At 42.6% G+C, this 27,532-nt stretch overlaps 3 protein-coding genes across 4 annotated transcripts; 1 reads left to right on the top strand and 2 right to left on the bottom strand.

The window, feature by feature from the left end:
• Positions 1–131: 131 nt before the first annotated feature.
• On the bottom strand, positions 132–2,669 carry fam136a (family with sequence similarity 136 member A). 2 transcript variants are annotated; one of them, XM_056432222.1, is made up of 3 exons: positions 2,291–2,636; positions 2,033–2,173; positions 132–987 (listed from the first exon to the last, which is right to left on the bottom strand). In XM_056432222.1, the coding sequence occupies exons 1-3, from the start codon at positions 2,375–2,377 to the stop codon at positions 799–801; spliced, it is 417 nt and encodes a 138-aa protein (XP_056288197.1). In that variant the 5' UTR covers positions 2,378–2,636; the 3' UTR covers positions 132–798. The 2 variants fall into 2 exon arrangements, with proteins under 2 accessions (XP_056288197.1, XP_056288196.1); XM_056432221.1 differs by having other exon boundaries at positions 2,033–2,669.
• Positions 2,670–2,985: 316 nt separating this feature from the next.
• Positions 2,986–8,482, top strand: pcyox1 (prenylcysteine oxidase 1). Its single transcript, XM_056432216.1, has 7 exons — positions 2,986–3,189; positions 3,390–3,537; positions 4,113–4,319; positions 5,264–5,438; positions 5,542–5,753; positions 5,852–6,004; positions 6,133–8,482. Exons 2-7 carry the CDS (start codon positions 3,426–3,428, stop codon positions 6,801–6,803), a joined length of 1,530 nt encoding a protein of 509 aa, XP_056288191.1. The 5' UTR covers positions 2,986–3,189; positions 3,390–3,425; the 3' UTR covers positions 6,804–8,482.
• Positions 8,483–12,388: 3,906 nt separating this feature from the next.
• Positions 12,389–25,888, bottom strand: slc20a1b (solute carrier family 20 member 1b). Its single transcript, XM_056432523.1, has 11 exons — positions 25,616–25,888; positions 23,824–24,491; positions 23,522–23,662; positions 22,697–22,782; positions 22,347–22,443; positions 17,074–17,193; positions 15,607–15,876; positions 14,881–15,511; positions 14,476–14,661; positions 14,261–14,345; positions 12,389–14,030 (listed from the first exon to the last, which is right to left on the bottom strand). Exons 2-11 carry the CDS (start codon positions 24,170–24,172, stop codon positions 13,875–13,877), a joined length of 2,121 nt encoding a protein of 706 aa, XP_056288498.1. The 5' UTR covers positions 24,173–24,491; positions 25,616–25,888; the 3' UTR covers positions 12,389–13,874.
• Between the last annotated feature and the right edge of the window lie 1,644 nt (positions 25,889–27,532).

The raw sequence follows: 27,532 nt of genomic DNA, 5'->3' as shown, positions 1-27,532 counted from the left end.
TGAATGTGCTGTGAGGTTAACATCAGCTGGAGTGAGTTTACTCAGACTGAACCTTGCAGTGTTGCCTTTCTTGTGCGATTATTCGCTAACATGAGATTTTTGCAGCCATGAAAATGCAGTCCAAAAACAGGTACAGCTACAATAATTTTAATACAGATATATAAACACACATCTTGAGGTAAGACAATCACAGAACTCAACAATGTAATGACAAAAAAATAAAGAACAAGAGGTGAGAAGGCTCACACGAGAGAAAGGTCAGAAAGAGTTGAACATTGAGTACATTCAAAATGCAAGAATAGATCCACATGTGGACTGTTCGGTGGTGCACTCTATTCTGGTATTATAAAATGCGATACTCGGATACATACCGAGTGAGTTTTTCCTATTTATCTTTGTTAATACACACTTCTCTTCCTCAATGCGTGTTTGAGTTGGCATCTTGTTCATAAACGAGAATGCGCCACCAGATTCAACACCTGGTTTTCCAAACCTAAACCCAACAAAACGTTCAGTTCCTCATTTACAGGGAGATTCTAGTTTGTAGATTACACATAGTAAGAAAACAAATCTGACAGTGGGGAGTTTTAAACCTCCACTACAGCAGCATTTAGAGTCACTCTTTTGTATCGCACAATCCATGTTAAACTTCACTCTCCATTCTTTCATGGTATTACAGACCTCTATTCTTCAGTTATTACTGGTCATACTGGCTGAGTTGGGTGACCCTGAGCTTCTGCATGTGTAATGACCTCAGACTGAGTCTCCAGGACAGACTGCAGTTATCCATCCCTCTCCTTACTGCTGAATAGAGTTCAAATTGTCTTTGATTCTTCGGGTCATGCTGGGAATCAGGTTTATGTGGTCGTCCACACAACTGCCCACACAGCTGTCCATCAGGGATCGAACAGCCGGCTCTTTAGCGCCGGAGTCAAACAGATCCTTTGCCTTATCATTGCAGTGCATCGTGCATCGGCTCAGACGGTCCTGATGGGTCAGAGAGGAGAGATTGTTTAATAAAACAAACAAAGTCTCAGTAGACATGTTTAGGATGTACATGTGACAAGGGAGCTGAGCATTTAGGCTCAAACTGAACCAGAAATAAAATATTGTCCCATTGCCTTAAGATTATTCCAGTAAATGCATAAAGTCATAGAAAAGTTTATACAAAATTAAAGTATGCTCCAAAGATGTCATTAAAAAAATTGTAATATAGCACGCCATAAATCTCATTGTAGTACGACATAAAAATGTCATTAAAAAAACGACAACATTTTAGTTTATGTATGTAACAAAAAAATGTGTCTTAGTATGGTATTTAAATACATACGATCATACTATTCTACATTTTAATAAAGTCATAGTTGTCGATGGACTGCAATTTCAGCTGTGCCATTTTGCTCTTTTGTTTTTCAACTTGATATTTGGTGTATTTATTTGACTTCCCGGCTGCAAAACTAAAGATTATAGCTCCTCAGGCACATTGAATGTTATGTTGAAGTCAAGAGTGCTGAAGTATTTCCACTTTAGTACATCTCTACCGATATACTGACTTACAAAAAGTACTCAAAGAAGAAGCAACACAGTAACAAGAAAAATAGTTACTTAAATTTCCAAACAATCCTTGTAATGTTGTTGTTTCAATAGCACCTCGTTATCTCTACCTGGCAATTTCCAACCGTGAGATACTCGGTGGCCCCCAAAAGCCTCAGGTTCAATGTGTGTATACTTAGTTTACATTGAGTCTGATTAATTGCAGATTTGTGATCAAGCACCACTAAATAACATAAACAGGTCCAGAAATAACAAAACGAACATTGAAAATGATTTTTAATTCGTTTAAATTGGTATCATTTGGTATCCCATGAGGGTCAGACTGGCCATGGCTGGTCGCAGGTTTGATTGAGGGTCCTATATCAACTTATTAGAAATGTCAGACTGATATATAACCGTGTCGTCGAGGGCATGAGACAGCCGCTATGTGTCGCTTGACTGAGGAATTTAACGAACGTTCACCATAGATTGTCCTCACCTGAAACTTCTCCAGCTCTGAAGTGACCAGTCCCTGAGCTTGGGCCAGAGGCGTGTGACACCTCTCGATGCACCGATGCACCACCGACATGGAGTCCGTGGAACGATCACAGCAGTCTGCACTGCAGCTGAACATGCGACCCTGCAGCGAGAACACACATACACACACGATGGACACGGGTGCTGCACAGATCAGTGTGGTAGAAACACACAAAGCAATACATGCGCAGATTATGTTTCCACAGATAAAAACACCTGCCTGCATTACACGGATGTTGTCCCTCTCCAGGATTTGGACCATTTCTTCCACCACATTTTGCACACGTGCCTGGTGTGCCTCTGCCATCTCAGTTCGTCCTGCTCGCACAGCAAAGTCACGTTTGGAATCTAAACCAGACTGGGTTGACTTGTAATGTCCACCGCAAGTTCCTTTACTTCACAAGTTGATGATAAGTAAGGTCACCTCCATTCACGCATGGTTCAAGTGGATGTTTGCGTCACTTCCGGTTTACTTCCGCAACAGAATCCTTTTCCGGTGTCTTTCAAAATTGATTTCCAGTCAATTCTCAACTTTGGAATGGAAGACTTGCAGACTGACTTTCTCGGAAATGAACAGTTCTCTATATTACTCGTGATAACATGACTCAAGAAATAGGACATATAACGCTCAGTTCCTTTAAACCTTCACGAGCCCTTTTTCAAAAGTACGTTATCCTAGTTCCTAACACGATTTTAATTCTGCGTCTACAGTTTATAATCTATTTTCTATATTATATATTCTGTCTTCTATTGAACATGTTAATTATACATCGGCGATTAGGCTCAAATCAACTGCCATCGTTTAAACGTTGCACATTGCACGTGTATTCAGTTTTTAATCTCAAACCCAGAATGTACGGCTTTTATTGTGAAACTCAAACGTAAGCAGGCCCGGAAGTGGGTCTCGAAATTAAGAGACGTCCACGGCGCTCCGACATGACGCAACCGTTGAACAAGTTTAGTTAGTTGCTGACACTTCTAGTCTTTGTGGCTCAACTTACCAGCTAATTTTTTTGTTTAAGTGGTCAGAGTTTCACCGGACGTTGAATTTATTTTAGAGTGTAGCGAAGATAACGCTGTGAAGGCTACTTCTCGATCAACAACTGCATTTTTGAAATAGTGAGTCCTCCCCGTGCAACTATCTCTCTTTATAAAGTGTCTAAGTATTTGACATGTACGCCTTTGACTCTATAATAAGTTTAAATGTTCTTTTCTTTTTCTTATCGTAAGTTTGAACTCCTGTGGGAGTAACCTTTGACCAAGACTGATAAAGTTATTACCGGAACTCGGAACTGACCGTGTGTATGCCTCCTGTCCAGATGCTGCGTGGTGCAGTAGGGAACTAGACGCCCACAATGAATCCACGAACTCTGCCCCTGAGAGCCCTGCTGTTTCTGGGGCTTTGGCACACTGGGAGAAGAAGTCTAGCCTCGGCCCCAGGGCTGCAGGAGCAGCCCAAAAGGATAGGTGAGTCTGTCCCAGGCGGTACGTAAAAACAAAACACATCAATCCTCGATAAATACCTCATCATTATATCATATTTATGTGAGAGAAAACCTCACTGACCTTACCCAGAATACAGTGGCAGAGACACCGGCAAGTTGAAAATTTACGCATTCCATGTGCATAACATAACATAAAAGGAGATACCCAGACATCATCATGTGCATATTTGGCATAAGGTGTGCACACATTATGTTAACTGGTGGCTCTATATGTGAGTTCAGAGGGACATGGTTTTTGCAATAAAATTCCATCAATGTTTAAACTACTGATTAGTTGTCCTGTTGTAACATGTCATGTTCATCAATCAACAGGAAAGATCCCCATGCATTTGATGGGATGATGTGACACATGGTACCCGCATGAGTAGAGATGCAGGTGTCAAATATGGAAAACAACTTCAAAATAAAATTAAACTAGAGAACGATCAACCTACAAATGTGCATATGGAGCTACGGCATTTATTCCTTTTTATTTGTATTAATCAATCTAAAATATAAAAAAATTGTTTCAACTGTGTTTTCATTACTGCTTTGAAGCTGTGGTCGGAGCAGGCATTGGAGGAGCATCTGCAGCGTTTTACCTGAGGCAGGAATTTGGAGCCGGGGTGAAGATCGATGTCTTTGAACCAGGAGCCGTTGGTGGACGACTTGCAACAGTAAAGATCGGAGATTATGAGTATGAGACGGGAGGCGCAGTGATCCATCCTCTGAACCTGCACATGAAGCACTTCATGGAAAAATTAGGTAACGTATTGTCACAAAAGTATTTAAAGAAGCTAAAACGTTGCTTGAAAATCCCCAAAATCAAAGTCAAAATACTAACTGCAAACTAATCTGTTCTCATAAAAGGGGCTTCACCTCAAAATGGCACCAACAAAACACAATGGTCCACCCAAATTGGTCAAATACAACGATCATCCAGCCTCCTATGTCCTACTAAAGCTAGACTTTACCAAGCGGGTTGTCATCCCAGACGAGCCTCCATTTGTCACAAACTGGCTGAGGGACAAGGGAGAGCTCGCAGGTTATACTCAAAACCAAAACTATTTATTGAACTAAAAGTTAACACAAAACAAACAATGGAGTGGACCGATCATCAAAGTCAGTCATGAAAGTAGTGCATGAATGTGTGGCATGTGTGCTATGGAGGGGTTGAAGGTGCAAAAACAGAAGAAGAAGCTGCTGCACGTGAGCTTCATCAAGCTGACCACTCTCCCTGGTCAGCCAACTGCCTGCTGAGGATGACCAGGACAGCCTCCAAGATAGTGGGAGGAGTCACAGTACCCTAAATTAAAGACTCGGCACATTACCCACCCCCCTAAAAAATCACTCAAAACTCTGCACTTTAATCACTTGTCTTCACTTTTCTAAAATTATATTACGTATTTATAGTATTTATATATATATAGTATTTATATATATATAGTATTGATAACAACTGTACGTGAATCTTTATCTTTATGTTTACTTAGTATTAGGAAATGTCTTGTCTTATCTGTTGTGCCTGTGCACTTTTTTATGTTTCACCGTGGGAGAGTGGGAAACGTCCTATTGATTCCTTTGTATGTCTAACATGTGAAGAAATTGACAATAAAAGCTACTTACTTACTTACTTAACTGTAACCATTGTTGGTATGCAGTCTTGTACATTTGAAACTGTGAGAGTATATGTTTTTTCTTCTTTTTAGGTATCCCTCAAAGGAAAGAGGTCCCGTCTAAAATGGCAATCTTTGATGGAAAGGAGCTCACGTTTGAAGAGAGTGACTGGTTCATTGTCAATTTATTGCGCATACTCTGGCAATTTGGGTTCAGCGTTCTCAGAATGCATATGTGGGTGGAGAGTGTGATGGACAAATTCATGAGGTGAGGAGGAAAAGTGGTTGTCATGGCTCCTAAAACTCATTCTTTTAGCATACGTTGCACGATGATCAACATAGGCGATCACGTGAAACCTTTTCATCCACAGGATCTACCAGTACCAGCAGTACGGCTACTCATTCTCCAGCGTGGATCGGCTCCTTCACGCCATGGGCGGCGATAGTTTTCTCACCCTGCTCAATCAGACGCTGGAGGAAACGATGAGGACCGAAGGATTTTCACAAGTCTTTCTCAACAATATGGTCGCACCCATCACTCGCATCAACTACGGCCAAAGTGTCCGCATCAATGGTTTTGTGGGTATGTTTGTAGCAGTTTGACTTGGTTCATGACGTGAAGGTTTTTGATGAAGAGCTGTAAAATAAGAGGTAACATGTACCGTCTGTCTTGTCTTCAAGGGGCAGTGTCATTAGCGGGAGCGGCTTCAGGCCTGTGGGCAGTAGACGGAGGCAATAAGAGAGTGTGCTCGGGACTGCTGTACAACAGCAAGAGTGAGCTCGTCACCGCCAGAGTGACCTCCATTTCAGTCAAGGTTCGACCATCCAAAGCAGGTACATTTTACATTTTACATTCCTTCATTTGCTTCAGAACTGGTCATTTTCTTTCCCACTGATGAATTACTCATGTGGATGTTTGCAAGTTATTTTCACCTCAACTGCCCTCCGTCTCCCAACTTTAGGCACCACAACCAGTTTCTATGAGGTCAATTATGTTGGCGAATCCGGCTCGGCACACTCTCTGTATGACATAGTGGTGATAGCAACGCCGCTTCACCAGGGAAAGTCTGACATCACCTTCTCGGGCTTCTCTCCCCCCATCCCATCTCACTATCCCGGGCGTTACCACCAGACGGTCTCCACTCTGGTCCGCGGCATGCTGAACGTGTCCTTCTTGGGGACCACAGAGCCGGCCTCGGAGTTCACTGTGTCTGACATCCTCACCACCGACTCCAAGGACTCCGTCATCAACAGCCTGGGCTCTGTCGACCCTGTGCACATCCCTCAGGATTACAAGCGCCCCCCTGCCAGCCAGACCAAAGTCTGGAAGGTGTTCTCCTCACAGCCGCTGTCCCGGGAGCAGCTGCAGGACATGTTCCTCTCCTGGGATTCAGTGTCGGAGACTCGGTGGCTCGCTTATCCTTCTTACCGGCCGCCGCACCGCAAGACGCCTCCATTCATCCTGCACAACCGGCTGTACTACCTGAACGCTTTGGAGTGGGCGGCGAGTGCCATGGAGTTGAGCGCCGTCTCTGCCAGGAACGTGGCCCTGCTGGCGCACCACCGCTGGCACCAGCAGGACGGCAACATCGACCAGGAAGACCTGCACACCCGACTCAGAGGGGAACTCTGAAGAGAGGAACCAAAAAGCAGTCGACACAGATACGCATGGACAGGCCTGATGCAGTCCAACGACACTCCTGTCCGGGGAAATCCAAACTCTTATTCAGGTATCTGAGGAGCTCTCACCACTTTAAAACTCCACACAATTTATCACAACTGTGATCTTACTGTTGTTGTGGCGGCCATCATTTCCATTGTTTACTCGGCAGGTAGATCAGGGATTTTGCTGCAATGGAGTCTGACGAAGCAAAAAACACAGTCAGCAGCGAAGCGATCGGACATGTTGTACACAAGTCAACGATGTCATCAGATTCTCTAGACGGCTGTATTTGGAGGTGACGCCGTGAATAATCCCGCAATGCACAGCAAAACTTCCCGTGCTAAAAAAAAACAACTTCAAATATGGCGTTTTAAAGTTGAATCGGGAACTCTTCCCGTCAACGGATGTCACCGCTTGTCTCGTCTTCTCTTCCAAATCCGTCCTGTTGACGTCGGGGTTTGTTTACAGCCTGTCTGTCTGTTTAGAGAACCGACCTTTTGTCTCATTTCGATTTAGCACCGTCTCTGCTTCCCCAGATCTCAGCTGTTAAGTACAAATGTTATTATGCAAATAGGACCAAAACGACTTGAAATGATCCTCTAATCACCATCACAGTCCCCACAAGAGAATCCCACTAAAACTCTGCACTGTGCCGAGTTGTGTAATCGGCGTGAACCACGCTGCACTCCAGTGGAGACAATTACTTTTCAGTGTTCCTCTGTCTACGTGGTTTGTTTTTTCTGTGCCCAGATGCTGTTATTTAAAAAGTCGCAGCTGACATCAAACAGATCAGCTTGTCGGTGTCGCGTTGACCAAGATGTCCTTTTCTTGAGGATGTCTCTTCTGATGACTCGGCGTCTCTACCTCATCAGGAGACCACATGTTAGTGAGGACAGACGGCGGTCAGCAACAGACGTGTGCCACTAAAACGATATGTTATCGATGTCAGTTATGAAGTATTAACAAGTCTGTGTTTATTTCTACTATTTAATTGTACTATTCATTTTTAAGTCTCTATTTTGGACAGTCTAATTACACTGAAGAATTTTGTGAATTCAAATTGTTAAAATTATGATGGTGCCTTAAAGATATCAGAGTAATGGACTTACGTCTTTATTAAGTGATAAGTGTCCCTATCCTTTTAGAAATCATTTGTCCTTTGGGTTTTCATTTGTTGCTTTTATTGAAGTGAAGGCCGCGAGGACCAGACTGAGAAGAGTTTGGAGCATTTGTGTGTTTTGGTTGTAACATGTAAAGTGGCTTGTCACATGTCCTGTGGCTTAAAAAAAACGACTATCTAAATCACTTTAATGTTTGTTAGAAGAAAATTGTAGTTTCATAATTGTTTCTTAAGCACTTTGAAAAGGTGTATGTTTATAGATTATTTTTTTTTTTTATTCTATTGGGGAGTATATATCAAGACACTGTTGCTAAAATAATAAGTGTGGCATTTATTTGACAGGTTTCACTTTTACACTCGATTCTTTTGGCAAATACCAGAAGAAATGGCTTCTTATGCACAAATACAATGAGGCCTTTAACTACAAATATAAAGGTTTTATTTTAGATTTTAAACAATACTGAAACCTTCCAGTCCAAACTGTATGTTTGCCAGGTTTTTACAATCACAATAAAGGGATGAAACCTTCTCTGCTTTGTATTCTTGTTTGACATTTGACTACGAAGCAAATCTGGTACTTATTCAAATTGTGTTTGAATTGCTTCTCAAGACACTCAAATGGATCTCACTTTTTATTAAGTCATTTGCAAACTTGCTTTATAGATAAAGTTGAAGTGGTGATATTGATGAACATTTTATTGATGTCTTTATTTTAGAAGTTCATACGCAGTTTGTATACTTGTTTACATTTATGTCCCATTTCTCTTGAAAAAATTGATTTCAGGAATAAAATGTTCTGCAGTTGATGACAGATCGAGGTCTGAGAGGAAAAGGGTAAACATTTAGGAGCTGCGGCTGTTTGCATCCCGTCATCCATAAGCCGAGGACGTGTGGTGAAATCATCGCCAGCAGCATCAGGAAATGAGCATTGTTTTCATCTCAGATGCAAGGACTCCCATTTGTTTCCTTTTGTATCAAACAGACACAGCGACTCCCCAAATAAAGGCCCGTGTGACTGGGAGGCCGACAATGGGGGGCATTGACGGCCTGAATAAGGACGCGTCTGTGTGGTGATGTGCCACCCGACTGTCCTCTCAGGTAGGGAGGGACAATGGTACCAGAGCCGCCTGTCCATGCAAAACATGTGATGCGGCTGAAGATATAAGAGGCTGCACACTCACAACAACCCAACACACCCCAGTCCCCAGACCAACAGCCACCATGAGATGTCTCGTGCCACTATGCGCTTTCCTCGCCGCGGCAGCGCTTCACTCTGGTAAGAAGAATACGTTGTTGTGGATGGATTTTTTAAGATTTAGAATATGACGACGCTTTAAAATGGGGAGCTATCCATTAATGGAGACTGGGAGACTGAGATCTGGGGACAACATTTTGTCTGTTTGTTTTTATTATTGTTTGTTATGATAATGTGTACGACTGATTCATGCTTATTTACTCCAGAAGATGTTCACTTGTGTATTTATTTGAAGCCTGACTGATGCACTTCTGATGATTCAAAGCTCTCTCGGCATCTCTGGAATCTGCAGAGAAAGAGGAAGTAGTTGCTCAGCACGGTGAGGAGTTATTGTCAAAAGTAATTGGTTATTTATAATTATGTGAGGTGATTAGACTTGCATGCCTCAACATGTATCTACATTTTTTTTTTCATGCAGATGAGCCAACTGAACTGAAGAAAATAGGTACAGTGCAAAGGTCCCATTGAGAACCAGCCGTGTGTGAAATTGATGTTTGATGTACTTTATGTTCACATGTGTGTTTATTGACCCGTCGGTAGAAGCGCAGTTCTTTTCATTTCCTTTGTAATGACACAAGTAAACTCTCCGCTTTGATAAAGCCACCTACAAGACACTATTATTTTTTCATTTATGTTCAAATTGTAACACTACATTTCTTCATTTGTATTATCACCCAAGCTGCCCGTGGCCCTGTCAGGCTCATGTTTTGCATCATTTCATCCTCAGATCAGATTGAGTTTGAGGCCGCTCAAAAGAACGAGGCCGCTCAGATGAATGGTGAGTCCAGGTGACCTCATAAGCAAATATATATTTAATGCACCGTCTTGAGTAAAGTCTGTAAAACAAGTTATGTTCCCTCTCTGATGTCAAGTTACCGAGGAACAGAATGAGGAGACCCGCTACCTTGGTAAGAGGAACTACATGAGCTCTGACTGCATTAAAAAAGAATTCAGCTGCAGTTTTTAATGCAATCTTTATTATTTTACATGCAGAGGCTGAACAAGATGGATCCGGTAGGTTATAATCGCCTTTATGATTAACACCTGAACACATATCGATCGTGTGTTCATGCCCCCTGTTGAAATGTTTCCAACAGTAGAGGAGCATATTGAAGCTGAGGACGTCGACAACACAGGTGTGTAAAACACACGCTGCTGGCGTAAAAAGATGCTGGCTTTCTGAGATGCAATATTACATAACTGTGAAATCCTCCTTCCGCAGAGGGAGGTGGTAACTCTGACTCGACGGCTCTTGAAGGTGAGAGCGTTTACTGTATCAGCCTGTAGATGGTGTTGAAGGACAGACTGGAAGAGGTCTGCAGGATCTCAAAGGACACCTACATGTAAAATATCACAACCATGTGACTGATCTCTCTCCCCCACAGAATCCCAGTCTGAGTCCTCTGAGGAGGCAGATGGTGAGTTTGTGACATTAAGAAGCTCTATGCAGTTTATTTCTGCACATTAAAGATGTGATTTCAGCTTCTGTTATTGACAATTTGTGTCTATTATTTTTGTAAGGGAAACAAAGGCGGGGTAAGTGATGCAAATCTACTCTACTGCACCACAGACAACTGAATGTTTCGTTGTTAAACTTCTTTTGAATGAACATTTATAAATAAACAGTAGAAAGCACACAGGAGTTTGGCCTCATAGGATTTTAAAGTGTTTTTCTGTCCTTTATGATTTTCTTTCAAATCCAATCCATTGTCATGTCTCCCTAGAGCACCACGATGCAGTGCCAGAGATTGTGATCACTTTGGGTAAGATCACAAAAAGATGCTGACTCACTGTGCTGATGAAGCCCTCACGATAACGTCTTGGTTGTAAACTCTATATTTTCTCATTTCTTCTCTGCAGATGAAGTCGGTCATAATTCAACCAAGTTGGAACAAGGTGGCGGTTTCTAAATGCTACACACTGATTTACCTCAATGCTGAATGCAATGTTATCCGTTCACTTGTGTTATTCAGGGGTGATTGACTTATTTTCTCTTTCAAACTACCTGCTGGGGCAATATGTGGTGAACTGATTTGAGTAACAGTGAAAGTTAAATTGTAGGTTATGCAATGACCAGACTGTGAATCACAGAGGCAGTCAAAGCCGGTTTCAGCTCGTTTTAAATAGTGTTGAAAACATCGGTCAATCAAGACTTGTAAAATGCCTCGAGAGCAATTACAAATGTACAACTCAACACTTGTTAAAACGGTTTGTTTAAAAAAACAGTCGGAGCAAATGTTCACGAGATATTAAAGTCGCCGCAGAGATCGGTTGGCTGCTTTACCCTCAAAACAATAAGATGCTGAGATTGTGTATATGAACACAGTCCTCTCTGTATGCGAGTACATCTAGGACGAGAATCCAGGGCACTGTGCGGCGTCCGTCCCCAGGTAGTTATTGTGCTGGATTTATACTGCATCGTCTGCTTCTGGTTATTTTTGGACCAAGGATGCACTGTCCCTGCCATAAAACGGTGCCAAAAGGATGGTTTTAAAATTGATTAAATGCTTCCGACTAAAGGTTATTGAGGTAGTGATAAAAGTTGTCTTTTGGATTTCTCTTTGAGAAAAGTCAAATTCCTAGACCTACATGTACTGGTTTAAAAAGAGTAGAATAACCCCATAGCGGTAACTCCTCTTCCTCTGGGGAGAGAACAGGCCTCCCTTTGTGCTTCACAGCAGTACCGTCACATGCTCGTGCCGTCACCGTTCAGCGGTAACCACGCAGGAGTGAGCGAGTCATATCTGAAAGACCTGGATGTGATTCCTACATTTGTTCAGAGCCCTGGACATCTCCTGCATAGTGGTGCGTTGGGGATGTAAAGCTGGCGTAAAGGAATCCTCTCTTGTCTGTCCCTGCGTCACAGATGTACTGGAGTGAGAAAGCACGGCAGCGTGTGGATCCAGCGCTCTCATCCCCGGTGCCTGAGCTGCACTTATCGCCAATAAAAAGGGAACTATTCCACCTAACTGAACAACATGTTGTCTTTTGTTTCCCCGCTATACGCCGTGACACAATGCTGCCAATCAGTGTTTTAGATAGGCTTTCTGGAAAATAGTTAGACATTTTATTTTTATTTTTTACAAGAACCCATGTTTAGAGTTGCAATACTTTGATAGTATTGGGGATTATGTAAAGAAGCTTCGTTATAAACGAGTAACAAAAACAAGTTCAACGCCAGTATTTTCCCATTTTTATTTTTTTTTAATCTACAAATGTGGACCAGAGTATGTGGATGTGCATAAAAAAAAACTCTTTGGTAGCTAAGGGGAAATAAAAACAATTAAGGCAACTACAGCAGCTATAGATCAGATATGCATTTAGTCCTGCAGCCAAATGACTCACTGGTGGCAACGTGACGTCCACCTGGCTTCAAATAAGAGACCAGATCAGCGTCACAACAAACAGAGAACTTCCAGTTTTGAGTTCCTGTTCTCTTTTACAACCTTTTCACCCTCAGGCCGCGAAAGAGAGCGAGTAGTTAGAACTACCCAAATGTCTAGGCGGGTGCACATTTCACAGAAAGAGGAAGCGTAAGCCTACTGGGAAGAAGCCAACACACGGTGAACTGGGAAAAACAACGCTGAAGGAAGCATTCAACCATCAAAGATGTCATCAAGTTTTAACAGATTTGTTTGAGAGCACGTGTTTCCGTTGGTTAACGCTCTCAAATTCAAGTAACTAATATCAGGCAATTATTTGTGCGCTGCTGGAGAATCTCAGAAAGTTGTGACTTTCTTATAAAATAACTGGATTGCATGTTATCCATCGACTTCAAGGAATTGGGTGCCAAAGTGTGCTAACTTTTATGCTACCGATACAGCATTTCACTCATCGTTCTGCAAGTGATCATCCAGTGTGTACAATTGGTACTTTTATCATGGAAAACTAGTTTGACAATTCATAAAGAAAAACACTGCAGACCTGTTTTTAAGGATATTGGAAAAGACCATCGCCAACCTCTCTGACTTAAGTCAGTTTATATTCACTTTTCTTCGATACCAAGAGATGTGGAGCAGCTAGTGTACCACAGTTTAGGCATACAAGCCAGATGGAAAACAATAATTCGTTAACAATTACTTCGAATTTAGGAAGAACTACTTTTTTTTTTTAAAACACGCATACACATAAACTTGTTTTTCACCTTAAAATACTGCTTTTGCATCTACGTTACTTTCAGCATTTGTAATGACGAGAGTTACATGTGCAAAAGGCGTATACTGCATCTTAAATGGTTCACTTCTTTCTAAAGTGTAAAACAAAATTAAAAACAGAACAGTTGTATTTACATAATTGAAAAGTAAAAAAAAAAAATAATAATAATAATAATCATCATCAATTGATGCTTTCAGAATAACTCGTTAAAGAATGATGAGATATGAAAAAGCCAGAATCAGAACCAGGAAATGCGAGCTTCCTGCTGGACGTAACGTGGCCCAATTGGAACAAACAGCAAATTCTATGATGAAAATGATGCAGCCAAGAACCACAGGCCCACAATCACAAGTCCTTTCAAATATTTCTATTTTTTTCCCACCCTTTTCTTCCAAAGTTGTTGGCTTGAGGTAAGCGATATACACGTTGGCCTTCCAACTACACTCCTTTCCTTCTGGTGCGCACTGAAGCGGTTTCTTTCTCGCCCCCTGGTCGGGGTGCAGCCGACCGCTCAGAAGACGCCATAGAGGAAGATGGCCATGATGGCAGCGCTGATCAGACCGGAGATGGGCACGGTCACGAACCACGCCATGAAGATGTTTCTGAAGAGACGCCAGTCCACCGCCTTCTTGGAGCGCAACCATCCTACCGCAACCACCGAGCCCACCTAGAAGCATAGCAGACGTCAGAGCAATCCCACCCTCTTATTTAAAGCGCATGTCTTTTAATTATCCGCTTGCACACCTAAAATGTAACATTTTATTGAGGAGAAAGTTGCTCCACACTTGGATCGTCTCCCAGACTGGGGTCTTGTTGACGGTATCCTACCTCACACTAACTGGCCTCTTCCCTCACGCCTCAGTCTAGCTCCCAGACCACAGAGTATGACCAGCTTACCTTGCAGTGGGTGGTGGACACAGGCAGGCCGATGTTAGAGGCTACCACGACGGTCACGGCTGAGGCCAGTTCAATGCTGAAACCACTGCAGGGGAATAAAAACAACACTTATGTCTCTGCCGTAGTCGTGTTGAAAACAAGCTTCGCAAAACACTGGTAATGTCTAAAGAGGATGTGGGTTTATAAATAAGGAGAGAACCGTCTGTGGAGTCTACCTTGAGGGGGTGATGGGAGTAAGGTCCTTGCCCATAGTCTGGATGACTCTGCGACCCCACACCCAGAGTCCAGCGCAGATGCCCACGCCCCCGTACAGCAGCAGCCAAATGGGTGTGGGCTCATTTGAAGTCACACTGCTAGTCGAGTAAACCAGCCACAGGGCTACCAACGGCCCAATGGCATTACTGCAGGGGAAATAAAATGATGTCAAAGATGACTGACTTAAGGTGAACCTTATTTAGTAAAAATATCATCCATCAGCCTGATGACAAGCAATAACAAGACCCTGGCTTCAGGACTGATAACACAACATTGGGCTGCTGACAGCTGTATACAATTTTTTTTTAATCATCGGCTTAATGACTGAGAAAAAAAAGATCATCTTCAGGAAGGAATCTGCATACCTCACGTCATTCCCTCCATGAGCAAAGGATCCGAAGCAGGCGGTGAGAATTTGGAGGAACTGGAAGAGAGTCGACACTTCCGGCTTGTCCGCCTCAAGCCCGTCATCCAGAGAGCTTCGGCTGCTTCCTGCGTCCCCCTTCGCCATTTCTAGTGTCACGTCGCCCTCTCCCAGCGCTTCAGGAGTCGTGTGCTCTGCCACAGCATTGCAGTAGCTGGTGTAACTGTCCATACGCACTCGCTTCCTTTCCTGACCCCCTGACCCTGTGCACTTGTAATTTTGCTCATAGGCCCGGTAGTCTCCTTCTTTATGCTTGAAGTCTCCGTGCATGCCGATGATGGCCATGGTGTAGGAGGTATAGCTGTTGTTGCGCCGGATCGGTCGGTCACCGGCCTCGCCCATGCAGTCACCCACCTTGGCCAGGTGGAGCTTGTGGAGCAGGTCCTTGTAGAGGCCGGAGTCCTTGTGGACCGTGTGATACTGGCTGTAACCGTTACTTGGAACCTGTGCTGGCCGGTTGTTGAACTGAACCTGATTGTTGAACTGGATCTGATTCACCGAATAGGTGTAGCCATTGCTGGGCTGGACTTGCTGGTTGTTGGCCTGACTGTTTGACTGATTCTGTGTGGGGGCTACAGAAAAGAAAAACAACAACAAATGTTAATTGTATTACCATCTAGGCTACATCACTTTAATGACATAACAATGTTGTAACTGGCACACGTACCACCGTTGGCAGAGCTGTAGTCCGCATCATCAGAATCTCCAATGTTAAACGCCACCCTACGTTCCTTATTATTGTCAACATCGTCAGACTCTCCAATGTCAAATGCCACCCGACGCTCCTCCGGGGCGGCCTCCAACTGCGCAGGGGGGCTTTGATTGGCAGCTGGAGCGGTCTCCTTGGCAGTCTGTTTCAGGATTGGACAGTGGGCCTCTCCCAGCTCCCTCTTCTCCATCAGGGGGCTCTCTGATGGGCTGGCAGACTTAAGATCTCCTAATAGGGGAGGAGTTGAGCGAGATATTGATTGGGTCATGGCCAAATATACACAGTGTACAAAGAAATACTATCACAGCACATGTTCGCGCTTAACCAGAGCTGTAGGGAGTCACAAGAATAACATAGGGAGTCCAAAAAACAACCGTTGTCCGATAAATGTAACATTACCTGCATTGTCAAGATCCGATGAATGGACTATGACCTTAGAAGGAACAAAGTTACAATACCGCTATCAACTTAACTTCTGAAAGACGATGAGACGCAGCACAGCCTGAGCAGCACGTAACGTTTGTTTGTGGTTTTAAAGTAAATCAGATACTCAGTGTTAATATTTTCTATGCGGTAATCCTAGGAGGATCCTGACCAGTGGGCCCCATTGCATCATCCAAACTGGTCACGGCCCGTTGACATGAAGCACATATGCAGTGCAAACGCCACGGCAACACCTCAAGTCAACCTAGGCTTGTTTTAGTCAAAGAGGTGAAGACTAATTAGTGGATCACTTCAACTCAATTAGGCTGCTAGCCTACAGGGTGGCGGCAAATAGTGTGTAGTCAGAAAAGGCTGCCATTTCTAGGGGGAGACTCTAGGAACAGAGATAGCTATAGACAATATGCAATATCTGAAGATTAGTCTTTGTGACAATTAATGGTTTTATAAACATTACTATAGGTAAAAGAAAAAAGTATATATATATATGACACTTCGAATGGGCTTATGCCGAGAGATCATTAAAATGGCCATTCAGCAATCTGTCCTAATAAATTGTTAATGCAGTAACAAAAAAGGCAATACGTGACCTGCTATGGGATGAACAGAATACAACGCCTTGTATTGTTAATAACTACAAAACATTCATGAAGGAGAGCATAAACATGTTGGTCAGGAACACTAAAACCACACTGTGGCTGTGTTAATGCAGATGGGTTTTACCTACTTAAATCTAGGATTATAAAAACAAAAGAATGGTGACAAAAATGTTCAGAAGAGAGCGACTCTATAATCCCTGAGCTCCATTTGCTGGATTAATGAGCCCTTGTGTGAATAGCGTGAGGTTACAAGCGCATGGCTAAACCCCGAGTCCAAAGGCGGTGCGGAAAACCATCATTTCAATTGTCAGCAGAAACTGGTGACAAGGATTTGAAAACTGAATCATCAGGTTACCGAAAATAAAAAAACATTAATGTGACTTACGTTCAATCTTCTTCTTGAGGCGAGGGCAGACAATAAACCAGACCACAAGGGCGGTCAGCACAGAGAAGCCCAATGACCAGAGCAGGGTGGCCCACCAAGGGATCTGGTCAAATCCAATCACTGAAGGACCGCCAGGTGCCACAGACAGAATGAGACACACACAAAAGAGAATAGACAAAAGGCAGATTTAACAAAGGCAGCAAGTGCTACCTTTCTTAGAAGACCATACAAAAAGTTGACTAAAATAGCAAACTTAAAATGTAAAAAAAAAAAAAAAGGGCAAGAAACTATTTGAGCAAGTCAACATGTTCAGGTTAGGAGGAACTTGTGTCCTGGTATAAAATGTAGACGGAACAAATGAATAAAAATGGCTTCAATAACATCTGGGCTCTAGATAGCAACAGCATCCTCGTTAAATATGGAAACATGTGCACCCTTAGATGTCAACAGTTCTGCAAATCCCAAAAAGATGAATGAGCAAAAAAAAGTAACGATGTTCCCAAAATGCCCTGCGGACACACTGACCTGACAATGAGTTCCTTAAGGAGACCTTAAAGGAAGGGGGGGGGGGGGGGGTCATTTGCTGTAGCAATAAAAACACCCTCTTGCCAAGACTGCAGCAAAGCTGGTGCAGCAGAGGTACACATCACGCAGCACATGCCAGCCCAACGCAACCATTTCAATATCCCCAGGGAAGCAGTGGCCTGTCATACAAAGAGGATGCGAGTCAGCAGTGTGGTGAGGAGAAAAACAAAAACAGTTGCTGAACATTGCACTTTAGAAGAGGTAACCTTAATAAAATAAAGAAACAGAAACACCTCCACTCGCTTGGGACTGCATGATGAACAAAAAAAACAAGAGCCAGTACTTAGTGATTCGTCTCAGTCGGCGTGTTCATTCGAGTCGACGGTGCACTCGTTCAACTGAGTCACGCTGCAGCATGAGACTGCAGCGCGCCGAACTGATGTTTACTTAGTAACGCAATGGCAGCCAACTCCCGGCAGGACTGGGGACATGAGAGGAAAGTAGAAGACCGCAACAGCTGTAGCTTCTGTCTTTCAGTGCAGTGCAGCGGCTCACATGTGGTGGGACATCCAGTAACAGGTGGGACACGGCGCGACAGCACTGTGCTGTGGCACGACCAGGAATTCGACAAAATAAGGGTACAAAAATAACCATGCGACTGACAAAGGGGCCCCGATACAATTCACATGAATACTCTTTGTCACAGTAGCTGTTGGGAGGAAACTTCTTACAAAATATAAAAGAAGGGATTTTAAAGCAAGCCTCGGTCTAGCGGTCTGATAAACACTCCAGCACAAAAGGGTGAGCTTATACCACAGCCATGCAGTGGATGAATCAGACTGCACAGGAAATTGACTTTAACCACGGCTGCGTTCCAAACCCCTCCCTTGAACCTCTGTATCCCATAGCCTATTTTTTTTTAAAACTGGTTGTTGTTGTTTTTTTCCTCCACTACGGTATGTCTCACCACTAACCTAAATTACAATTGCTTAAAGTATCAGTTCATGACTCATTTGACGAGAAACCCATTTGTCCCCATTTTGTTTGGAACTAAGTGGAGCACTTAGCAAGACTATTATGATTAAGTGGCAGCTGCATTAAGTCTAACCAATGAAGGGATATGTAAGCCCCAGTTGACTCCTGACAATAAGTATCTATCCTTGACAATAGCAGCCTCTGAAGGCAGCCACCAAGTCAAAAGTCATGTATACATACCTGCAAACTCATGAGGGGTGAAAAAGGTGACAACGGGGGGGGGGGGCAGGTGACATTTATTTTTTGTCACCACACCACATCCACGTTGTTTGAAGCCTCAAAGCTTTTAGAACCACAACTACAGTCATTTTATTGTTCTGACCACAAATCTAAATAATGATAAACAGTTTAAGAACAAAAGTTCCTCCTCTCTGACTCAGCCCTATGATGATAGCAGTGGCGGGCCGTGGGCCTGGGCCTTCAGTGAGGTCCTACACAGTCCCACCCGAATTAATCCACCTCTTATTACTATCATTATGATGCCATGGCTCTTGACCAGGGCTCAATACGTCGATCACGGCGTAGTATTGGTAGATCGCATGACATTAAAAAAAATTGGCCCGCCCCCGTCATTTTCTCTATAGCACGTCTTTGTTCATTTATTAAACTGAACAGCCGTCTGATGTTGATCGTATCTACACAACAGCATGTCATTTCTCTCGGCTCTCCGTCTCGCGCGCTGCAGAATGCGCGCATCGGGACGGAGAAAAAGAAGAAGAAAAAGTCACTTGCACTCGTTTGTTCACTAAACAGGGCATTGTCGCACCCAAAGCAGATTTCAAGTATATGCTCGACCAAATCGACATCTTCTCCTCCTTCCGCCATTGTGGGTTGAAAAACAGCTTTGTAGTCCGCGAATTAATTCCTTTATCAAATTCAGTTTCCTAGTTCTGAGGTTTTGCATCTACCTGCCCATAGGACCCGCCTCTCAATATTGGTAATCCAATCAAAAGACGTGCAGCACTCCGCCTGCTAGCTGGCTCCTGTGCCGGTTCCGGGGCCTTCTAGAAGGCCTAGAGGAGCCAACTCTAAAGCTGATTGGTTGACACAACATTGTCATTCCCATTCACTTGAAGCTACCAGCGCCCGCAATGTTGATTCTGAAGGCCTAAGGGCAGATTTTAGCCCCCTGGCAACACACAATGGCTGAATATGATTGGATAAAAGATCTAACATAAAGACCAGCCCTCCAAATCTCAACCTGGCGCTGGCAGCAGCGCAACCAAGAGGAACGCTATGAAATTAAGAGAATAACTCTTACTCTGGGAAATAATTGAATACATATGTGGGAAAATATATTTAGAAAAATATATATATTCTGATGATGTTTAGGCCAGCAGAGAAGGCCTTGCTGGCCCTGACGGCCCGCCACTGGATGATAGTAATAACAAATATACATTGTCATCATATATAATATGGTTAAAGTCATTCATGAACCAACTTCCTTTTTTTTTGCCTGAACAGTCCTCATGGACTTTTCCCTGAATCTGTTCTGTCTCTACCTGTTTGTCACAATACTCATATTATAACTTCTATACATATTACATACCTGCCATAAATATCATGATACCCGATACCAGAATTCAATACAATACCATAAAAACAATATGGTACCATAAATACGAGACTGGTATATTTATCTATAATAGTAATAAATAAAACATCTGTAGGCCTATGGTTCACTTTTTACCAACTTTTTCAACACTTAACAAATGACAGTAATATTAGTATTAATACAGCCAGATATGAATGAAACTACATGGTTCCATCACAGCATTGATTATACACTATGAGGCCGTTAGTCTCTGACCAGATGATACAGAGTTAATCAGGATGAGCAGCTGTAGTTACAGAACTTTACAGACTGAAACATTTCACTTCTGGCATCTTTTTATTTTTTAAGCCGAAGTCTCTAAAGCTGCGCCACTTCTCTCGCTGTGAGCTGCGCAGCGCAGTGTGCGCAGACAGCTCGACACGGAGCAGCGCGTGCGCTCTGATCGCTCTCTTAATGAAGTATCGAGCCTAAAAACATGCTAAATCACATCGTGTTTAACGTACGGGTACTTTGTTAGCATCGCTACACGGTGCAGCGTGACAGGAGTAGATGTAGCGGCTAACATTCAAGCTAACCTGAACCCCTAAACGCTGTGGACATCTGAACGCTGATTGGCCGAGACGCGACACGTCCCATCAAAGATGTTTTATTGCAAAGAGCACCACTTCACACTTTTCTTCAAGTCTCACTGCAATCTCGACGGCAGCGGGCCAGGTGACCCCCCCCCCCCCCAAAACAAAAACTCTTCGGATCTCCACGATTCACGTGGATGACCTATTTTTAGTTAAAAACGGTGAATTTCACCGAAAGGTGACAAGTTTGCAGGTATGTGTATACAAAACGTGTGCATCGGTTTTATGTTGCCGATTGCTTGGCATCACCAGAGCAACCGATGCTACTGCGTTTATGTTTTTCAGATGGTAACCCAGGCAGAAAATGTGTATCCAGCTAAACACATTAAAGTTTATCAATAGAGGCTGGTGTGTGTGTCACCAAATGTACTGTCACTATGACACGCTACATGTTGAAACATACACTGGTATGCAATAAGAACTTTATGAAACGGGCTTTTGTGTGAAGGCAACAGACAGAATTCAGGGCAAAATCCACTGATATAGGAAAGTTACTCGGATCTTGGAGCTGCCTAATGGAGTTGAAAGTGATTTAATACGACTCAGTAAGCACCATGTCTTCATATCCATGTGACAATTATTTGCCAATGTATTTGTGCCAATGTACTTCACCATCTATAACGTGGCCATAATTAAACATGGGCTTTCCGGCTTTGGATCACCAAAAAAATAATTCTGTTAATGTTAAACTGGCTTCATTGTGGATTCCTGTGGCTTAGACAATGTGTGTATATGTATGTATGTATCCATGTATGTATGTATGTAGTGACGCACTTGGTTTGTTCATAGTGTCTGAAATAAAATTGCAATCTCGCACCTTTTTCATGCGAGGTACCCAAGTACAGGTCCTCGAGTACAGTGTGTTGAGGTGAGGGACTTCACACAACTGTACAGAATGCGCCTGACTAAGCAGCGTTAGGGGCTATGCTGGAACTGCTCTCCTCTCTGCCAGTGTGCTGTTGATGTGTATGCACACACCAGCCCACAATAGCTGGTCAAACTCTGGCCTGTAGTGCCATTTAATGGCCTAGGCCAGCTAACATCTTGAACTGTTAGGCCCTGTAGAGAGAAGAAAACAAAAAGGAGCAAAAGTAGCCCATTTAATGAAGAGATTCTGGAAGATGAAAATCCAACAAGTACTGAGAGCATTACTACAACAATTCTGGGCAGCAATACAACAACTGGCAGTGAACTACTAAGACCATTTCCAACATCCTCTTTACATCTCGTTCCTCCTTCATGTCTGCAGGGCAGACAGTGACGTTAAGTGAAATCTTTAATCTTATTTTCCAACCCTCTGTCGTGCACGGCTCTAAAACTTCATTCCAGCTATGACCCACATAGAACCACAAACAGGAGAGCCTAAAAAAACATGTTAAAATAAACACAGCATCTGTAAAAATGGTAAACAGTCTGGTTCAGTCTGGAATACGTGTGGGCATCCGGCTGTCTGAGCGAGCAGCTTATTTTAGGCGGTAGCTGTGGGCAGGCATGCAAAACAAAATGACTGAAACAATGATACTCACTCGGAGCTCCTGTGTACATGATGGAGAACATGTTGATTCCCATAGTCACAGCGTAGAAGACAGGCAGCGCCCTCAATCCATTGGGTACAGGGTCTTTCTAAAGGGACAAAAAAGGGCACAAAGTCAACAACAAAAGTCCACTGTATGAACAGAGGTGCCCTATTCTGCTGTCAGGTTACAGTAATTTGATTCTGGCTCTGAGATGTGGAAAAGGAATGGATTCAGAGGACAGTAGCTTGATTCTCTACTTCATTTGGCAGCGGACTCGTGCCGTGTTGAAACGCACCTAAAACGTTCTCGTGTCAATTGCAAAAACACATACTGACACAATTTGATGTAAGACAGCTCACCTTGTGTAGGATGAACACGCGCACAAAGTAGAAAACAACGGCAGACATTATTCCCGACAGAAGGGGACTAAGGAACCAGGATACAACTGCGGGGGGAAAAAACATGAGTCTTTCAATTTAGTGGAAATGTAATATCTGACAAAATTACAGGTATGCCAGTTGCAACTATTTGAGCAACCCTAATAATTTCCTTAATAAAGAGGAAGTTATTTTGGTAACATCGCTACCCATCCCGAGGACCGGCATGGTGGATTGTTTTATACTTCTTCTGGAGAATAAATGTCCCCGCTGTGCCGTCCGTACAAAAATGTCACGCCCTTTCCACAACTGAATGACATTAAGTGTATTTTTTTTCCCCAATTCTGTTTGTCGTTTTTCTAAAACTGAGAAGACGGGTTTAGTCTTTCCAAAGCAGAACATAGACCTGAAATATACTATCCAATTAAACAACTTGTGAATTCAGGACGGTATTTTCTTGTAACGCTTTGAATAAAATAGTCTCACGTTATGTTCTGGTGTACTTTGAGCTCATCCCATGTCCTTTCTTCCTCATCTGGATATTCCATTAGGAATCACTATTAATTTATAATATATCAAATTTGTGTGATTAAAGTTTAAGTTTTGAAATACAGGTGTATTTTAGGAGTTGTGAATTTAGCTCAGAGTCGGTAACAGTCATCCCAGTATTCAAGGTCCTCAACATAGACAACACTGGTAGAGGAATTACAATAACACAGCATTACCAGTTAGATCCTTACGTTAATATACTCTGTGAGGTACTTAAGCAAATCACTGAGGACATTTCTAGGTCAGCGCCTGACTTACCTATACGGAGGAGTTCAAACCACTTGACTCCCTGTTGGCCTTTGGCAACCAGCGAGAAGCCTATAGTAGCACCAACAATGCAGTGAGTTCCAGAGATGGGGAGCTTAAGGAAGGAGGCGGCCAGCTGCCACACAGCAGAACCTAATGAGGAGAAATAAATTGCTAACATTAGGCCGACATGTTGACCTTCGTTCAGCTTTTTCACATACATCTATTTCTGACAGTTGACAGAATTGTTCAAGCAAAGTTATCCTCACAGGATTCAATGACTGTATGTTTAACAATGTGTTGTAGATACTCACCAAACATGGCACTAATAGATCCAGCCATCAACTCATGCGGGGTGTTATTGTACATGCCCACATCGATGATACCCTTGCGGATGGTTTCACTCACTTTGGCTCCAAGGAGCACAGAGCCCAGGGTCTCAAACACGGTGGCCAGAATGCATGCCTGTCGCAAGGTGACCACTCCAGAACCAACAGCTGTGCCAAATGAGTTGGCAACATCATTGGCACCCACAGAAAAAGCTAAGACGAAGGCGATGATGAAGCCGATAATCAGCAACCACGTGTACTCTGTCAGAGCAGTGTGGGTCGCCAGCCCCACTGTGCTGGCCAGTATTATTGCAGTGGCAGTAGTTGAAACCATGATTAGAGGCTATAGAGAAACGTCGTCAAAATCTTAAAAGGTAATGATGCTCGTCCAAATAGCTATTTATATAATGTAATTTCTAAACGGCAGCATATAAAATTAAGAGGTAAACGGTTAAATAAATAAATAACTTATTGAGAACTGCCTGTTTTTAAACAGGGGTCCTTTATTAAGTGCAAACTGACTAGAAAACAAGAGGTAAAGTGTGGGCGTATTGCTATGCTGTAATTATACTCGATTTTTTGCTGTTTCTTTGGTGCCGAGACATCAAGCTGATTGAATAGACTGCCATTGTGCAGATGAGCAGGGGTACATCCTGGAAAGAAAAGAGACAGAAAGGGCCTGCTTCAACAAACAGCATCTTTACATTCAATTCAACCTTCATGTGAAGGGTCATGAAAGAGCATACAGAAAAGACACTGACAACAACAATGCGATGGAAATTCATGGAGATCAAGGGGATCTCCAGCTTTAAAAACGGAATAAAATAAACAAGGACCGTGGAAAACTAGTAACGTTAGAAAACGCTTGGACTGGGACATGAGTCTCTGATAAATGTCTTTCCCAAAACCAAATGGGAAGCCATGTTTGGTAAATGTCGCAGGAAGAAAACAGAGGGTTATGTTACACGAACGTCATCTTATTTTAGCCCGACTTGTATATATGGTTGACTACTGTTTTTGTTTCGTACCGTCGGCCAAGAATACCGCTACCGATAAGGGTTGCCTTATCTATAGTAGACGTTACAATCGTTAAAGGTCTCTACGAGTGCACGTGTCGTCATCCATTCATAGAACACGGGCGCCATCTGCTCACACCGCTTCACGGGACAAACTAGAAACCGGTCGACCGGTCAGGACTAACCGCTTACATGCCAATTGCGCGTTTTATTCGCAGTTTCAATAATGTGTATTCTGTGAAGAAAAAGGGGATGGGGGTGGAACCGGAAGTGACTCAATGTCAGGGAACACAAGCCTGTATTTATTGGACACCGTTGTGTGTCGTGCCCTTTGTAATGAAGTGTTTGCTGGACAAGATGGACCGCACAGTTAACCTAAAACATTTACGTAATATACTATTTGGATTGCGTTTTCACATTTGAAACTTTGTTTCAGAATAATATTGACATTATATAGTTGTGATGTTCGTGTTATCGGTGACCCAACATCTTCAGTCATCGTCTATCCTAGCTCAAACAAGATGTTTAACATAACCGCTGTGATAACGTTATTTAGGTCTTAACATACGGGTATACTTGCGTTACCTAGCCACTAATAATGAACAGTTTGTGGTAAACACGAAGAACAAGTATCTCTTTTACCGGGCTAGCTTTAGCATTAGCTTTACGTTGATCACCGAACTACATGTAGTGTTGCGGCGTCAAGCGAATTATACACACAGACATTTATTCTGCTAGAACATCTAAATGATCAAACTTACCACGCGTTTCAGATGTCGGTCCTGTGAATAAGAGTGCTTTCCATCCAGTAAGGTAAATAGCGCGCGCACAGACGTTATAGTTACGATAGCGCGCGCGGGATAATGAACAAATTAAACTGATAAGGAAACGGAGCCCCTTCAAAAACGATGCTTTGCGTTTAAAAAATAAAAACTACCACGTCAAAGGCTATTAACGACTCTCCGATTGAATGTGAAATAACTAGCTACAAAGCCAGAAACGTCTCCGTTTGAATTAAAGCTTCGCAGCCGCATGTGTAGAACTTGTAAACGGAACAGGGGGTTTCTTTTTTATTGGATACACCCTGCAGGAGCCCCGCCCCACCGGCCAGCTGGAGACGAGACCTTTTCTTTTTTTACTCGTCACGCGCTCAATGGATGTCACGAAAGTCTTTTTTCCTTTTGTATTCATTCACTTATAATTTGTTACAAAACACTGTTGAAACAAGCCGGTTGAATCCATCAATACGTGATTTATTTATTATAAAATATAATTCATTGCAATGGATTAATGGATCAAACACTATTTAAGTTAGCTTTACCTCAACATGCTTCAACATAAAGTCTCCCTGCACACTAATGCCTAACTTATAATAATCAAAAGATATAATGCGAAGATAAAATAATACTTGACACGTTAAGCCTATTTTGGATAAGTTTTGGCTATACCTTTACCTAAAGTAATTAACATTTTGAATGCAGTAGTTTTGTAATACCTTGTAATATAACTAACTTCCAGACAAACCCTTGTATGCACATAATAGGCGACACATAATAACCCCAGTAAGCACTGCTTTCCCAGCTAAAGGAAACAATGCCCCATCAAAACAATACAGAAAAACACCCGGTGGTGGTGATGTTGACTGCTTTACAAAAGTGCATCCGACCGGAAATGATAATAACATTCACCCTCAACAATAGTGGTTTTCTTTGGCGACTGTTCTTTTGTTGTGTTCAAGAGAGACGTGATATGCTAAATGCAAGAAGTGCTCGACAAGCAAAGCAAATATGTTGGACTCACTAATAGTGAAGCCAAAACTTGTTTGCCTGACGTCATGGAGGAAAACAGTTAGAATTCACAAAACACAAGACATGAGGTTATTTAAATCGGCTGGGGCTGTTATAATAGATCATATATTTTTTATTTTATGACGATCACACTCCCAACAGTGTCTCTTGACGTCGCTTCCTTTGAGGATCATGGAAAATGTCCCCTCTTCCAACCCATTGGGAGAGATAGGGTCACTTACACTCATTGTGTCTTGCTCAATGACACATCGACTAGAAATGTCGTGTGTTTCATAACTACTCAATCGAAGGGGGAGGGGTGACAGTCTCTGTAAGATCTAAAATCTTTAAAAAATATTTAAAGTTCATATAACTTCAACTTCAAAATATATATGTTGCGTCTTCTCAGAAAAAAACACTGTTCACGGTTACGCCTCCTTGTTTACTCCCTTGCTAGTAACCAGAAAAGTGACCTCGAGTTAATAAAAGATAAGATATGAGGTTTCACAAAATAACTCGAAATTCATGTTTTCTGGTGTGTGTTTATCTATAGCTTCTACTCAATAGTCCTAAACAGGACTTAATTTATACAGTCTTGAAATCACACAGAGCATTTTTTTAACATGGTCAAATGCCAAACTTACTGAAAGGACACTTGACGGAATATAGTTATTTTCCTTAATGCAATATATAGGCAATATAAAGCATTAATGCAGTCAGAAAATGATGGGCGTGGTTGTGTAACATAATACAAATGAGACAAAGGCACGTGATGTGTTTGCACAAAGTTATTAATTAAAAAACATATTGTCTCATGGTTTTATGAGGTACACTTAGTGGATACCAGTGGAATGTACCAGCAGTATATTACATGAAATGACCTCTATGGCC

This window comes from Pseudoliparis swirei, chromosome 15, assembly GCF_029220125.1.
Source record: "Pseudoliparis swirei isolate HS2019 ecotype Mariana Trench chromosome 15, NWPU_hadal_v1, whole genome shotgun sequence".
Classification (NCBI taxonomy): Eukaryota; Metazoa; Chordata; class Actinopteri; order Perciformes; family Liparidae; genus Pseudoliparis; species Pseudoliparis swirei.
Note: the sequence above shows the minus strand (reverse complement) of the source record. Positions and strands in the feature narration are given on the sequence as shown.